The sequence below is a fragment of the Chenopodium album genome, chromosome 14 (assembly GCF_948465745.1).
Source record: "Chenopodium album chromosome 14, dcCheAlbu1.1, whole genome shotgun sequence".
Taxonomy (NCBI): domain Eukaryota; kingdom Viridiplantae; phylum Streptophyta; class Magnoliopsida; order Caryophyllales; family Amaranthaceae; genus Chenopodium; species Chenopodium album.
In genome coordinates this window covers 53,400,829-53,418,071 of record NC_137847.1, presented here as the reverse complement: position 1 = coordinate 53,418,071, position 17,243 = coordinate 53,400,829, and the positions used below count along the sequence as shown (strand labels likewise).

The window sequence follows — 17,243 nt, the reverse complement described above, 5'->3', positions numbered from 1 at the left end:
GATATATACTCTGTATAATCGATTTTATGAAATATGACTAAGCTTTTTAGGATATTCAAAAATTGCATATGTGATTATTATTTTCGGATGGAGAAATAGACTATTTTCACAATCTTGAATTTGACTGATGGACCACTCCATATTTACACATACATTTTGGGTTTTTCCAAGTTAAAAGTAGGAGAAATTCTGGTAACACTCTCAAAATGTATCCATAGAAAAGTCAAAAAAGGGTTAAGATTATTATTAGGTTAAACACACACTAATACACTCTGGATTCAATGCTACTCCTTTATGACTAAATTAATTAGGTAATGATATAGTCTATAATCCTACTGTTCTAATTAGTGATCTCCACGTGGGACGGCACCGTTTTATAAAACATTGTCATTGACAACCTTATTTATACAAGCATTCACACAATCTTTGATGCCTTTATTCTCTCTTTTGGAGGTCTAAATTCCTTTTACTTGGACAACTTCATGAACAAATGTGCCTATTTTATTGGGTCAGCATTGTTTTGAAATTGATAACCTTAGCCCCTTCAATTGATCAATATGTTGCACGGGGTACATTTATCAAATAAATGAGTGATGTCAAAAATTAACCCAACTCAACTTGATGTAAAAGAAACTCAATCTAGATTTCAATTTATTTGAGCACAATGATTTTACATGGTTCAAATTTGAACTCTTGACATAGTCACCTCTTGATTTAGCTACCTTAAATTAAATTGATCTAGAGTTGATAAAGTAATGCTAGAGTTTGATTGACTCGATTAAACTCTAAATCAAAATGAGGCTTTTTTTTTTTTTTCTTTTTTTTTTTTTAATAAAAAAAAAACTCTAATATAATGTTATAAACTCTTGATCAAATTTATTTTGACTAATGTGATTCCCAATTCCCAAACTTGGAGGTTAAAAGGTTCTCTCTTCCAATTGAAATAAACCTTTAAAGAAAATAACATTTTAAACAATTACTCCATAATTTCAAATTATAAATTCAATAGTACTATATAAAACTTACTTAAAACCTATCATCAATTTAGAATTAAATCTATAAGCTCCGAATTAAACCTATTAACTCTACTAATAACATAAGATCAATAAATAAAAAACAAATTTTAAACTTATAATTGCACATATATTCAAAGCATAGAATAATTTCGAGATAAATCATAGTTAAAACTTTAGATTAACGAACCACAACGACCCTACTAAGGCCCTGTTCTTTTGAGCTGCTCTGCTCTGCAGTGTGTGAAAGCCATGCTCTGTTTTATTCTGCTGAAATCTACTCCTGTCTAAAAGCTCAAAACAACAAGGCCTAAGGTAATTATTACTTAATCAAACTATATTTGCAAGGTTGGTGACTTAGTGAAAGGAGCATGTCTATTTGTCCAAACTCCAAATGCCAAAAAAGTACAAAAGGAGTACTCTTTACCCTTAATAAAAACATTTATGAAACCTTATTATTATTCAAATTCAATTAATTAAACTTTACTCCCAAAATTATTCAAACTCTCTCATTTCTTCTTTCTTCTTCTCTTATTCATCCTCCCACAACACAGCACGTAGCAACCAGAAGAGAGAGAAAGTAGAGAGAGAAACTGACTCATCACATGCACTTCCTTTTACCTCCATTGATGAACCTCCACTTCAATGTAACTTTCTCTCTCCTCTCTCTCTTTCTCTCTCCTCATCTTCTTCTTCAATTGACCATTTCTATAATATTCTTCTTACTTTGTGATTAATTAATTAATTGAATTGATTAATTATTTTGTAATTAGTGTAATTAATTTGATGAAATAATCAAAAAAAATTGCTGCAAATAATTATGGCAGGAAGAGGAGGAATTCTTCTCCCAACGAAGAAGAAGATAACGATGACGACAGCACCGGCGACGATGACGTCAGCAAAGAAGCTTAGGTTTAGCCATTTTCGACAGAATTTGAAGGTCGTGATTTTAATATCGATTTTACTTTGCATCTTTGGATTCTGGAAATTTCAATCTCAATTTGTATCTTCTGCGAAAACTGCACAATTATCACGGCGCGTGGCTCCCACGCTCTTCGTCGGTCCTCCTAAAATCGCGTTTTTGTTCCTCACTCGCCGGCATCTTCCTTTGGATTTTCTCTGGGGTAGCTTCTTCGAGGTTTTTCCTTTTATTTCTTTTTTTGTTCAAGTAATTTTGTTTTTTGGTTAAATTTTGCATTTATTAATATGATTGCTTCAATAATTTGGTTAATTTTGGAACTTGTGTTGATTAATTTAATGTAGAGTGTTTCCGATTGTTTTGGAATTTGGAAGAATTAATTATAAGCAATTTTTTTTGTTTCTAATTACAGCTGATATGAATTAATTATTGGAAGTTTTTTGGCTTTAATTGTTTACTTGTATCTAAATTTATTTTAATTTGATTATATGCTGTATAATTCTTGATATAAGTTGCATAGGAATTAGGAAGTAATGCTGTATAATTTGTTCAGCTTTACTGAAATGATTTTTCGAGGTTTTTGTCTCAACTCTTAATTGCTTAAAGTATCATGCTTAAGAGTAAAATTGCTCAAAGTAATGATATTCTTTCTAATGCTTAAATTATAGTGTTTGGTTTTGTCAAATTTAGCTGAATTGTTCTGATTATAAAACTCAATAGTTGATGCAAAAGAAAAAGACGTTTGTGATGTATTATTTGCTTAACTAAACGTCTATACTCGTTTACATAAAATTTTCTTACAGATATATACAGTAGTGGTTTATTATCCTTTTCTCAAAGTAGAGGAGATCTAATTTTAGTCATTTGACTATGTATTAGAAAATTAGACAGCTATTATGCATGTACATGAACTTGATTTTGTGACTAAAGCCAAAATCAAAACAAATCCGAGAACTTTGCTTTTGGATTGCGTAATTTTGGGATTGGAGATTTTGCTAATGTGTTGGTGAATGGGGGTATTTCCAGGAAGCTGATGCGACAAGTTATTCGATATACATTCACTCAGAGCCAGGTTTTGTGTTTGACGAATCAACCACCCGATCGCCTATGTTTTATGGTCGGCAGTTAAGCAATAGCATTCAGGTTTGTGGTTTGGATAATGCTCTTCTTAGATCATATGTTCGTGAAATTGCTGTTTTTTGTTTAATAAATCAGTGGGGTGTTAGGTAGCATGGGGTGAATCGAGTATGATTGAAGCAGAGAGGTTATTGCTTAATGCAGCACTTGAGGACCCTGCTAATCAGAGATTTGTACTTCTTTCAGATAGGTAACTATGCTGCTTATGTGTATTATACATTGATGCGGCATCTTTAATAACTAATGCAATATAGGATCAAGTCAACTGTCTTTTCAGTTAAATATTTTTTAGTACTTACTTTTTTCAGAATACATTGCTAGAGTTCATATCTAGTTTGATTGGTTTGCTTATATGCTGATTTCTCTTGTTGCAGCTGCGTTCCTCTGTATAATTTTAGCTACATATACCATTATGTTATGAGATCTCCTAAAAGTTTTGTAGACAGGTAAATTTGAAATCTTTGAACCTGATGATCTTATTAGAATTCTCTAATTTTATTCCTTTGTCAGTTTTGGAGTAGTACTTTTTGTTGATCTATCTTGCTTAATTTCTTAAGATATTTGCTGTGGAAAAGATCATTCTGAGCTCTTGAACTGACATACTAGCTTTTCTTTTGTGTTAGCTTTTTGGATAAAAAGGAAGGTAAAGAGGGAGGACGCTTTAACCCGAAGATGGCACCTGTTATAAAGTTGGATAAATGGCGGAAAGGGTCACAGGTAATATAGTCATTGCCTTTTTATTTGACTGAGCAGACTGACTACTACTTTGTGTCTGCATTACGATCTTTGGTAGGGTATTGAATGATAGTGACTAGCTAATAGAAGACTAAGAGCACTAGTCATATAATTTGGACTTAAAGTAGCTTTCATTTTTTTTTTTTTTTTTTTTTTTTTTTTTTTTTTTGGCATATGCGAAATACATCAGTGTGTAGCATTTGGGACTTTGGGGCTTATTCTTATGGGGATGAGCAATGATTTAGTTTGTTTCTTAAAAATTCTTTGCCTGAGGTTTTTCTGAATAAATAAGGTTCCCTTTGTAAACCACGTCCTATTACATTGTAACCATAACATGTTGTACTAATGTATTTTAGTAAGCATCTTCCACATGCCTTATGGTACGTTAGCACTAATAACAATATAACATCTAATTAGCACGAGCTAACCTTTAAAATGGGTATGTCCATCTCCATTTGATTAGCCACCAAGGACATCAAGTGAGCTTTGGAGCCTCTTTTAGCCATTTGCCTTACAAACAATTATAGACTCTCTATGGTGTATGTTATAATTTAAACTTTATATGGGTCTTATTGATTGTAAATTTGGGTTCTATGTGAATGTCATCTACTCATCTTGGTAGTTGACTTCTTGTTTGGGATTCTAGATTGTGCATCATGGCCAAATGTATATGAAGACATTGTGTTTGCCAGAAAAAGGGGTTCAATGGGTGTTAGCCAATTTGGTTGTTGCATGACATGCATCATGTTGGACTACAATGGTCCTAAGCAGTCACAGAAGATCGTAGACAACTAGTGACGTAGGAGGCCTCCCCTTGACTGCCTTTGCTAAAATGACATGCATTATGTTGGACTATAATGATCCTAAGCAGTCACGGAAGATCGTAGACAACTAGTGACGTAGGAGGCTTCCCCTTGATTGCCTTTGCTAAATTCTAATAGGAGAATTTGATCTGCTTGAGCTGTGGGCTGTAGAGATGTCTATTATCAAAGTAACCATTGGATAAGATTACATCTTGACCTTGGGACCTCAATGTAATGCATATTATGGCCACGAATGAACAGACATGAACATTTATTTATAGCTTATGAAAATTCAAATAATATATATGAACATTTAGCTCATATATTAGCTGTTTTAATATTTCAACACCAAACAGTATAAGTAGCTCAAAATTTACAAACATAGCAAATAAGCTCATGTTCTTTGAACTATGTGTCATTATTTTAGAACTATTTTTCATTCGGGACCATGATGCTCATTGTGGTCCTATGTGCATGACATAATAATTGGGTTTATGCCTACATAGTGAAGTGGTAATTTGAGTAAAGAAAACATTTTGTGCTTGGATGTCTTTATTGTGATTTTAGACAATTGCCTTGATTTGAAAGTTGATCAAAGAATTTTCAAAGTAGGTTATTCATATTATTCAAATTGTGTTTCTTTCTGTACAGTTTCATGTCATATTTGGACTATGTTATCATATTATGTCGAAGCTTGCCATCTTGGGCAGCTGGGCCTCTTTAGAATGCCTTACAGTGGGAATTTTCTGGATAGCTGATCATGATGATCATTTTACTTGAAAGTAAGTTATATTGTTGCTTATTATACTTGGAAATTTCAGTGGTTCACTCTGATCCGGAAACATGCTGAAGTTGTAGTTGATGATGAGCTTATCTTTCCTGTCTTCAGAAAATACTGTAAGGTACACAATATGCTAATTGTAGATGTTTTAATAGCTTATGCACTCTCTATTTTCTTGCATTGTCTTTTAGTGATCTTGGTACTTTTCCATCTCCTTTCCTCTCTTATATCATTCTGCATTACTTTTGGTTTCTGTTAACATTCACGTAAGATCGCTGTTGTTTCTTTGTAAGTAAAAAAGTATATTTAAATTTTTAAATATTTTTCACAAATCATTATGGGACTAATGCTTTGCTGTTGTTGTTTTGCAGCGACGCCCACCAGTTGATGATTCAAAGGGAAAGCTTAATCTGGTTAGTTTCTTACGATAAATTGATTTTTCCCGTTTCAGAACTTTTCTGGATGTTTTAAATCTTAGAACTTTATACGTTATTCATTTAAAATTTTGTTAATATGACCTTGAGGACCTATGCCAATTTCACTGAAAGGTTGTGGGCTTTGTTGTATTCAATGAGATGATGCTGGAACTAGGATTTATTTTAAATAACTACATGAATGCCCTTTATGTATGGCATATATTGTGGAAGGTTTCCTTGTTCTGGGTAATCTTTACTGGGCACATGTTACTTTTGTTGTGTGATTGAGATGTGTTGATTTTTATGAGTATATATTAACATTTTAACAGAGTAAAGTCTGATGCATGTTGCATCAGCCATAACTAGTTTGTCAAGAAGGTAGGTTTTAATTAATGAATGAAAAGAGTCTACAACCCTACCAGATATAAAGTACACAGGCTTCAATGATAGATCTTGGCATGTAGAATGGAGAGACCCTGGAGAGACCCTTTTCCCGTGACTGCAACCCAGAAAAACTAGATAAGTTCATCCTATAATATGAAGATAGAAGTTGTATGCAATCTGCTATCAGAAAGCCATGGTAGGATTTGGTGCTTAGCTTGGTATTAACTCTCCTGAAGGCATGGTAGGCTGGTAGCTTTCTACCCCTCCACCCCAACCGTATACCCTAAAACACCTATGTTTTGCTAAATGAGGGTAGCAGTGCAATTTTGGTGCCAAAAAATGCCAAGTATGAAGAAGGGCCAGGTACAATGCCTAAGTGTGGAGCGTTGGACGGTGATCAGCTAAGGTATGCATACGCCCATGTGTTGTAGGCATGTGCAATAGGACAAGGCATAAAAACGCCGATTTTTGGCACTCGAGGTTAGCGTCTTGGCTTGCCTTAATGTCTATACAAGGCAATGCAAGGCCTAGGAAGGCAAGGCAATGTGAGGCCAGGCCAAGGCACCACAAGGCCAAGACAAAGCATCACAAGACTTGATAATGTAGGGTGGGGTGGGCAAGGCATGAATAGATGCATCTAACCTGCAAGTGTCCTTTGGACACGAAATATCTTGGATGCATAATCTTGTTGGGTAAAAAAAGTCATCTTGAAGCCAATTTAAAGGCTATAATACATGAAATCAGACCAGAACCCATTGTCATAAAATAAGAGAAGCATATCAGGATTCCTAGGGTAATATAATGTTGTTTGGTTATATACGGCCATTAGTCGGTCACATAATCCCCGTGGCGGCATTGAGTCGTATACATAGTTGAATTGGTAATTTAAAGGCAAAAAACGAATGTTTCAACCACCCAAATGGCCTCCGTGGGTGTTATGAGGTCCATGAAAAGCATCTTGACTTGTTTCCTTTCCAAGTCAGTAAAAGTAAAAAAGTGTTCAAAGTTGGAAGCTTATAAATGCACGCTTTTGGACCAATTTTAGAGGTTTTGGGACTAGATGTCGAAAACTCATAGTGCGGTAAGGGATGTATTCTATGGTCATGTAGTGTTGTTTTCAACCATATAGGACCATTAGTTGGTCACATAAAAGCTTGTGGTGGCCTTGGTTAATCAAGGGAGGCGTGTACAAAGTGGATGGTTCCAACCGTTTAAGAGGTGTTGTGATCTCCATGGAAAGAACCCAACCTCCTTTTTTTTTTTTGTGGGGGGGGGGGGGGGGGGGGGTTCAAACAAGTATGTCCAAAATCGAAGGCTATCGAAACTTTCGGGATTGTAGGGGATGAATCCTTATGTTAAATAATAATGTTTGGAACAACATATGACAATTATTTGGTCATCTAAAGTCCCGTGGACCATGGTGGCTTGGTTAATGAACAGAGGCATAAGCTGTAAATGACTAGATTGTCACTTTAAAAACTCAACCACTTAAACACTTAGGGTGTCCACGGGAAGAACCCGGACTTGTTTATTTTTCGGGTCTAGAAAAGTTGAAAATTGTCCAAAACTGAAGGCTATAATCCACTCTTTTCAACTAATTTTTGAATTTTTTTTCAAAATTGAAGTGATTGTGCGGGATGTCTCCTAGGGTCATATCAATTGGTTTGGAACCACAATAAGTTTACCAATATGCATATAAGTCCTCGGAATGAGTTTGTTTGATTTAGGTGGCTGTTGTGGAATTATGTTGAGTTGGTAGTGAATAGCTACAAGAGATATTTCCCGGGTGTCCTATAAAGGCGTCGGGAGCCCCTTCATCTTCATTGATGTTGTTGATTATTCCCAAATTTATTTCTTATAGTAACATCAATATATAATATGGGTGTCTATATTATATTGAATTGGTATTGTGTTTGTTATGCAACACCAATTAATGTCTGATTGTTTAGAATTATTCATTCGTTGGAACAAATGAATACCTTTTTATCTCAAGATGGAAAAGTATCCATAGCCTCATAATGGAAAGGCACCTCATCTCATTTCATGGTTGTTAACAAGAATAGAATATTCTTTATTGATTGATGATCTGCCGACTATCTTGGACAAGTATAATACTAAGAATACATTTCTGTTGTACTCTAAGATGTATACATTTTGGTATCTAGAGTTTGGGGAATTCTTTGCTATATAGAACTTCCCTAGCTATCTGATTTTGTTATGTGCTGTTGATTGTCTGACCCTTTTTGGGAGTAGTCAAGGAAATATCATCAATGTTATAGCTAATTTCTTGCAAAGCAGTCTTACTCTTGTGGTTTTAAAGAAGTGGTTTCTTTTGAATCTTTTTAATGGCCGATCCTTTCTTCTTGATTATTTTTGGTCATTTTTGCAAGGTGCTACCTTAAATTCAATCTTCTCCCTTTTTAAGGATGTACTTCCTCCGTTCCAATAATATTGCAACTATGGGACTTTTGCACTATTCATCACTCTTGTTTAATCATATGATATGATATACGTTGAACAAAATATAGTCATGTGGAATCTTGTTGGATTTATCTAATAAAATACTTTCACTACTTTCACAATATCAACTTTTTATAATTTTTACTCTTATACAGTTATAGATATTTAACATATAAAATATGCTTTGGGATGCGTAATTTCATACTTGTTGCAACTATATTAGAACGGAGAAAGTATTGTTTTGGCTTTCACACTTGGCAATGAGTGACTTCTACCATTAATATTATTAACTATCAATAAGTAAGAACTATGAAAAGTTAATATTTTGTTAAGTTATATTTGGACAAATCTAACAGTATCCCATACGATTATGTTATGCCTCAAGTAAAAAGTACCAAGGATAGTTTAAGTGAAAATGTGATAAATGCAAAAGTAACACTTGTAGTTGGATGTTATAGAATGATTTAATTGTGGTATGGTCATTTAAATTCATTTTCGAGGGCAATTGGGCATGGAAGGTGGATGTTGTCTCTAACTTAATTCTATTTGCAGCCCAAATAACTAGTTCTTTAGTATAGCCCTCCTGCACATTGTATTATGTTTAGGTCATATTGCTTGTTGATTTGAAATAGCACTTGATTCAATCCCTAGCGTCAGCTTAATTTCCCTTGTCAAACATTATGGTAGAACCCTTGGGGCATTTCATAGTGCAAAGATTGTCTAGAGTCAGCTTGTAAGAACCATATAAACCACACTTGGACGACTGGACTGTTGACAACTATATATTGAGTGAATATATAGTTTGTCTTTTTCCTTTCCCCATTTTACACCTATAAATTGATTGGTTTGGTTGATCTATCATCTAATTCTGTACTATTATTTTGTTCAATGCAGAAACTTCAGAAGCAGCACAATTGCATTCCAGATGAGCATTATCTGCAGACATTGCTTACTGTGAGTAGCTTCTCCTATCTTATTATTGGCAGGAGTTTTATCCCCTGCCAATTAGTCTGTGACATTCCAGCAGCTATTGCTGTCATTAATGTTTGTTTTATATATTTTTTCTGCTTTGCGTATATGACAAAATGCATGCTAAAATTGGTTTATTCTTAATAGATGATGGGGCTTGATAAAGAACTTGAACATCGAACATTGACCTATACTCTATGGAATGAATTTGCCTCGAAAATGGAAGGGAAAGGTTGGCATCCTGTCACTTTCAGTCATGCATCTGCAACTGCCCAACGTATTCAAGAAATTAAGGTTTGTATTATTTTCTATGCTCAAGTGAAACTACTCCCTCTGTCCTAGCCCAGGGTTAATATCTTATACATTGATGATTGGGTGATTGCCCTAAGCTTTAGTTCTTTTTGGGCAAATTTCAAAGATGAGTTGGGACAGAGAGAGCACTGATGTTCCCCTGCGCTTTTTTTTTCCCCTTCGCTTATGAATTATTAGCCCCTTGTGTAAGCTGCTACTTTTTGTAATTGACAGGATATCAACCATGTATATTATGAGACTGAGTTCAGAACAGAGTGGTGCCGAACTAATTCTACAGCTGCTCCTTGCTTTCTGTTTGCAAGGAAATTCTCGCAGGGGGCTGCTATGCGTCTTTTGAGTGAAAGATGGTTACAATAGTACTCTGTTGCTCGTTAGGGTACCGTGGTTATCCCTATGCAAAATTTGTAGATCTTCAGTGTAACATGTCTAACCTAAACTCCAACAATACACGATCTTGGACTCCTGGTGGCAGGCTGTGGGTAGTATGATGCCTGATTATACTCAACACAATTATGTAGAGAAGTTTATATAGAGGCATATATAGTGACCCAATTATCGGGAGAACTATACGACTAGGTTGTAGATTATTGTTTTCTTATTGATCTAATTTTGATATTAATAAACATAAATAGATGTATCTTACTTTGAATGTACAAAATTATTTAAGACATTTTTACACGAAACTTCCGAGTTGCTTGTATTTGAGAATGATTCCTCTAATGCCATCAGAATTAAATGCTTACATTTATATTTCATCATCTTAATATTTTGATCTTGGTGAATTATATGTCAATTTTGATACTCTATTTTTTTTTTTTTTTTTTTATTTTTTTTTTTTTGGGGGGGGGGGGGGGGGGGGGGGGGGGGTCTCTATAGAGAGCCACATATAACAGTTTTGTTGACAGGATTTTATACTGAGTCTTCCAAGAAATCGAGCGTAACCTTGCCAACTTAACTAGCTAACATCTACAATATAATATCGATCTTAATATGTTTAATAAGTAAAAATTAAGCGAAGTAAATAACGCACAGGAAGATATAAAAGAAATAAACAGCATTATAGCAAGTGGTAAAAAAAAGGGCCAAATACTATAATGACAATTCTAATTCATATGAAACTCATATACATATATAATATAAACATATATGAGACATGAAAATGTTTAAAATACGACGAATATTAATAATAATGTCATCTATTTACTTGATCACATTGTAACCTAACTTCACCCATGTTCCCAGTAAGAACATTAGCTGAAGAAAGCTTAACAAAAGCAGAAGAAAAAGCTTGGAAAAACAACTCTTGATCATCAGCAAATTGATTGACAATATTAATGGTGTGAGGATCCCTTGAAATGGTGGAGTCGATGCTAAACAAGCCTTTGCCCATAAGAATATCCCTATAATATTGGTTATCAAATATTGTTGGTGTTATATCATTTGGTATTGCTGTTAAGTTTGTCATAGGAATTTTAGTAGGGCAAACAAGTTTTAATGCAAGTTGAAAATTGGGATCCATTTCATCTCTTGGATTTGGCATGTATAGTCTGTCCACAATGTTTATGCAATGCCCTGCTCCTAGTGTATGTCCACCTATAAAAATGAAACAAAATAAAATATTATGACGGCATAGAAACATACATTAATATATACGACGGTGCAGAATATACTTCGTATGTTCTTAGAGGATGATCCAATATTCAAGAAATAAAAAATTTTAGTCTATATTATTTATCTTTTGTGGTTCAAGTGTCTTATTTCACTAAACAAGATTTTAGTTCACAATGCACAATAAAAAATATTGACGAAATTTAGTATTCGATATTGAAAACTAGTACCACTACTAATACAGTACGTGTCAACTATGGTAAATGACATCCACATGACTACATACTACCTATTAAGGTTATTTTCTTAATAAATTGACAACTATTAAAATTTTGGTGACACTTAGGTTTTTTATTTCCACATTTGTATAGGCAATTAAGGACTTGCACCAATTATAATCCATTATTGTACGATAATTATTATGAATGCACAGCTACTTGGTAGTTTAAAGGCCAATATATTTCATGTTACATATTGTAAGGCTATAATTTGGAATATAGTCGTATACTACTCCGTACTACAGTGTGTATCACATGAAAACTTCCAAATCTAATTTTGCTCATAATTCCCTAAACTTCTAATTATGCATATTTAATGTATAAATAAATGTTTCCTCAAAAAAAAATGTATAAATAAATGTGTTGTTTATTGTGAGAATAACGTTGATGTTTATTTTGTTACGTTTTTGCATGCGTTATGTATTAAAGAGAATAGAATAAATATACACAACGGTTTTGCTGTATGTATATACTACTCCGATTTTTATTAGTTACAACTTTGGAATATTTTATATCTCATAAATAATACCCTAAAGTTGCAACTAAAAAAAATCAAAGGTAGTATAATTAATTAATTAATTAGCGTATGATTTTTTAAGAGTTAATAAGAATAGATTACCTAGGATTGCCACAGACTCTCGGAGATTCATTCCTTTGCTCATGAAAATTTGGAGTAATTGATCGACGTTGATGCTGGTGGAAGGAAGATGAACATCAGCTTGTTGGGTGCTACAAGTCCTTGAGTCCTTTCTTCCAAGAGGAATTTGTATTGAAGGTCCACCCGAGAGCGCGACCGAGTCCCTTGCTGCTAGAGCAATTATATCTGCACAAGAGACTTGCCTTGGACATGCGGCTTCCAAGACGAATTTTAGTTTACCAATTGCTTCAAATTTTCTGATCCCGAAGTTCTTGGAACATTTCATTTCCGAGTCTTTTGAATTCAGTAGAATTGATGCATCACATCCCTAAACAAAATTCAAGGTTATTGAGTTATTTGTTTTAAAATTTTGGTTCGATCTAAACCAAAAATATTATACTTTCTCCATATTTTCATTTACAATGGACACTTTTTACACTATGCACGTATTATTTTATTTTGCCTATAATGATGGTTTATACATAAGAAACACATATGTGTAATACATCTTATTATACATACGTACTTTCATCTAACATCATGTACATGTTAACCCAAAAAAAAAAAAAAAATTATGTATATGACGGTTAAAATTATACTACCTCCGTTTTTTTAGTTGATAACTTTTGACTTTAGCACTATTCACACACTATTCTTTGACTGTATTTTGTGCTTTATGCATAATGAAATATATTCATTTGAGATCTTGTTAGATTCATCCTAATATGTATTTTCAAAATATCACCTTTTCATAATTTTTGTTTATCGGTAATTAAAAATATTAATGGGTGAATTAGTGCATTGACAAACGTAACTAAAAGAACGCGTCAACTAAAAAGAAAAAGAGGAAGTAATATATTAATTTATCGACAAGAGTGAAAATCAAAACTTAACGTAAAACCCACGAGAGTAACAGTGAGATACTATAGCTAGAACTAAATTTGGTGGACTACTATTCGAGGATAGATCACACAGTTAGGTCTTCATCAGTCGTGATTGCTTGTGAAAGATAATAAATGAATGAAAGTGGCGGTATTAAATATGGCATGAAAATAGCGTGATAATGTAAAAACATAAAGTAATTTATCAAAAATGAGGTTAAAACTTGAAAGAAAATAAAGGAAATCATTCATCTACTAACTAACGTAAATAAATGATAAATAATGTTATAATTTATTATTAATAATTCACCGAAAGCACATGATGAGTTATGAAATTATGTACATGAATGTATGGACGTAAAACAATCAGAAATCGGAGCTTTTAATTTGTTATTTTCGGACCACAATTACAAATATATATGCTTCTGAATATATTGACCTATCCTTTGTCAAAAATAAAAATAAAAATAAAATAAAAAATTGACCTTCTAATACCCTAATGCAGAAGCACAACCTTTTGTCAACAATCAACAATAAAACTAATGACCATAACGTATCATTTTTCACTTGCTTAGATAAATGTCTTTTAAGGTCAAGAAGGGATTAAAAATGTGTAAAAGTTAAAATGATGCAGTTATTAAGAACGAAAAATGTATCTTTTTGTTTATTCGAGTCTTTTACACTAAATACAATAAGCCATCACTAACATACACTTAAATTGTTTTAAGGTGATCTTAAAAAATAATTTTAAGGTTGTGCACTAGAATTTACAAAGTGATCTTAATTGTGTTTATGTTATTAATTTTAAATAAATTAACATTGATTCATTAATGACATATAATATACAAAATGAAATGTTATTTGAGTTGCCATCAAATGCATGGAGAATGAAGTAGGGCCTGTTATCTTCAGATTATTTGCAATTCAGTTCAGTTTAGTTCAGTTCAGTTCAGCTCCAATAAGTTCAGTTCAGTTCAATTCAGTTCTTAATTTCCTTCTCTCATAAAATATTCAGTTTAGTTCAGTTCAGTTCAGCTCCAATAAGTTCAGTTCAGTTCAGTTTAACTCAGTTCATTCAATCAAAACGGGTTCAAAGTATTAAAAGTGTATGATGACATGTTTATTAAAAGTCAACCTATAAAATTAATTTTGTTTGCTACTCCATAGTTAGAGAGACATATCCTTTTCATAATAAATGAAAATTTTAGGTCTACCTAAGTGTAGATAAGATGTTTAATTTCATGTAATGTCTATTTCAGCCAATGGCAGGCCAAAAATAAAATAAATTATGGAGGTAATATTATAATTACTTACCCTTCACCCACCCTCAAATTATTGAAAAAGTTTGAATTGCTATGATGTATAAATTATATTATCTCATATAATATAAGCTCCAATGCTTGAATTTATAACTATTTCTTGTTACAAGCCAATCATCTAAATATATACAACTCACTCATTTGCACTCCGATCCCTCTATTTTACTATGTAATAGTTTATATAGCTTGACTTCTATACCTACTTATGCACATTGTTAATAGTTAATATTTTCTATTCAGCAAATTATACAAAAGTAATATTTTACTCTACACTAATTTTTTAACGTGATTATATTTCTTTTAGTATATAGCAATCATAGATAGTCACGTAGAAGAACGTGAATAATGTAGAAGGTAGAATGTGAGTAAACTAACAAAACGAAGGAACAAAGTAGCTTAATTGAGGGCCTGTTCTTTTTAGCTTATTTTCAGTCCAGTTCAGTTCAGCTCCAATCAGTTTAGTTTAGTTCAGTTCAGTTTCTAATTTTCTTTTCTCATAAAATATTTAGTGTAGTGAAGTTCAGTTCAATTCAGCTCAGTAAATCAGAACAAGCCCTGAGTGTGTAGCTAGATTGATATACCTAGTAGAGGCTAGTACACTACTAGGACAATTAGTTAACCCATAAAAGTTTAGTTACACGTCACTCTAACTCCATTAATTTTGAGCAACAAGTACTTGCTAAGTTGCCATAAGCCCATAGCTCAATGCTTTCATTATTAATTCTATAGAGTACTTGATACTGTAATTTTTTCAGTTGTTAGTTGGCAATTTAATTCTAAAAGGAACCCCTTTTTTCAAGGGATAATAATAGGAGTATGACGATAGCAAGAAGAACAACATGACAATAGAAAGGTTAAATTCACTAGAAGAGAAAATGAAAAATTATACATAATAGTACGAGTATATTTCTTAGCTTCTTTCGAAATTAGTTGTCACGTGGTCATAAGGGAAGATTACGTATTCTTAATTGACTACTCTTTTCACCCTGGTATGTGGCATAATATTTACTGTAAAATGGGATAGGCACATAAATTTAAAGTACTCCAAATATAGAATTTTAAAAAGAGAAATAAAGAAGGGCGTATGTAGAAAAAGAAATTGAAAATTATGTATACAATCCCGCGAAAAATAGTGCACCCAAACAAGATTCGCTTCTATGTTTTGGATATTGATCACCCTAAGTATTGAACCAAGTTGACATTCGTTTATAAGTAAATTTTGTACTTGTTTATTTGTAATAGTAGTTTGCATATATCATAATAGCTGCAAGAAATTAAATTTTAATAATATCACATATTACTACCAAAGTAGACATTAAAAGTACCCTTGTTTCCCAAACGGAAAACACTACATACCAATATTTGAATATATCACAAACAATGACAACTAAGTGAACTGACTATGAGTACGTACGTTGATATTATGAGCAATCAAAGTGTATTTTTTTGTATTTTTTTTTTTTAAAGGGTGGTTTTTACTAGGAAGAAAAATTATGACATTGGGGGTGGTTAAAGTAGTGGATCAACTAAAGTAATTTATGCGATTAGATATCTAATGAAATCAACAACGAACCAATAAGATATTATTGAGCTAGTAGTACGTACTTCGTTAATGATTTACAAGAATTACAACTAACCTAAAATTTCTATAACAATGGCCTCTATAAGTTCCCGAGATTCCTAAACATCCCCGTTATATGCATTTTAAGTATATATATCACGATTATGAATTTGGCATCACAATTGCAAATACGAAATGATTATATATGAAATAAACTAATGTAGAAGGGGGTATATATGTAATTACCTGAACTTGGCAGTCATGAAACAATAAGCGAAGAAAGGCAGCAGGAGAAGAAACATCAGTTGCAAAGATGCTTAACATCTCTTTTCTAACAATGTCTTCTAAAAATGGACATGAAGTTTCATAATAGTTGTAATCTAATTGATTATAAGCTTCATTTTTTGTAGCACATAAACTAAGTATCACAATACTAAGATGTAGTACTACTATTACTCTCCAACTTTCCATTTTCTCTCTGAAAATTATATTCCAAGATGAATTTAAAGAGTTTGGTATGTTAGTTATGTATATATTATTATATATATATATAGGGTGGCAGTCCAATTGATATTCATCTAGTGGTAAGTTAAATTATTATGAAGCATATATATATATATATATATATATATATATATATATATATATATATATATATATATATATATATATATATATATTATTTTTTTTAATTGATACATTATTAAATTTGTGCTCTATGTCACATTTTAGGGGAAGTAAATGCCTTTTACTTGTAAAAGGGTGCATTCAATATTTTTGTGTTTTGTCATTTACTACGTAAAAATTATCTTACTCCAAAGAAGTCTAGAAAACTACTACGTTTTTTTTTTACATGTTCTTTAGGGTCAAAGTGTCAAGGCTAGTCTAATGTAGTTATTGTGATGAAATTTTTTCTAATTTATGCAATAATATTCAAATACCTAATTAATAATGGAGTAGTACATATATACATAACCATGAGACAGCAATAAAATTAAAAAATCATTTGACTATCATCTTTATCTAGCAA

At 32.5% G+C, this 17,243-nt stretch overlaps 2 protein-coding genes across 3 annotated transcripts; one reads left to right on the top strand and one right to left on the bottom strand.

Moving 5' to 3' along the window:
• Nucleotides 1-1,495: 1,495 nt before the first annotated feature.
• On the top strand, nucleotides 1,496-10,619 carry LOC145579587 (glycosyltransferase BC10-like). Of its 2 annotated transcripts, XM_081636822.1 has the most exons (11): nucleotides 1,496-1,660; nucleotides 1,841-2,151; nucleotides 2,959-3,075; nucleotides 3,159-3,259; nucleotides 3,444-3,515; nucleotides 3,693-3,786; nucleotides 5,429-5,509; nucleotides 5,760-5,801; nucleotides 9,543-9,602; nucleotides 9,765-9,911; nucleotides 10,143-10,619. In XM_081636822.1, the coding sequence occupies exons 2-11, from the start codon at nucleotides 1,882-1,884 to the stop codon at nucleotides 10,284-10,286; spliced, it is 1,128 nt and encodes a 375-aa protein (XP_081492948.1). In that variant the 5' UTR covers nucleotides 1,496-1,660; nucleotides 1,841-1,881; the 3' UTR covers nucleotides 10,287-10,619. The 2 variants fall into 2 exon arrangements, with proteins under 2 accessions (XP_081492948.1, XP_081492947.1); XM_081636821.1 differs by lacking the exon at nucleotides 1,496-1,660 and having other exon boundaries at nucleotides 1,834-2,151.
• Nucleotides 10,620-11,105: 486 nt separating this feature from the next.
• Nucleotides 11,106-16,716, bottom strand: LOC145579586 (peroxidase 29-like). The gene is made up of 3 exons (XM_081636820.1): nucleotides 16,460-16,716; nucleotides 12,435-12,780; nucleotides 11,106-11,522 (listed from the first exon to the last, which is right to left on the bottom strand). Exons 1-3 carry the CDS (start codon nucleotides 16,682-16,684, stop codon nucleotides 11,122-11,124), a joined length of 972 nt encoding a protein of 323 aa, XP_081492946.1. The 5' UTR covers nucleotides 16,685-16,716; the 3' UTR covers nucleotides 11,106-11,121.
• Between the last annotated feature and the right edge of the window lie 527 nt (nucleotides 16,717-17,243).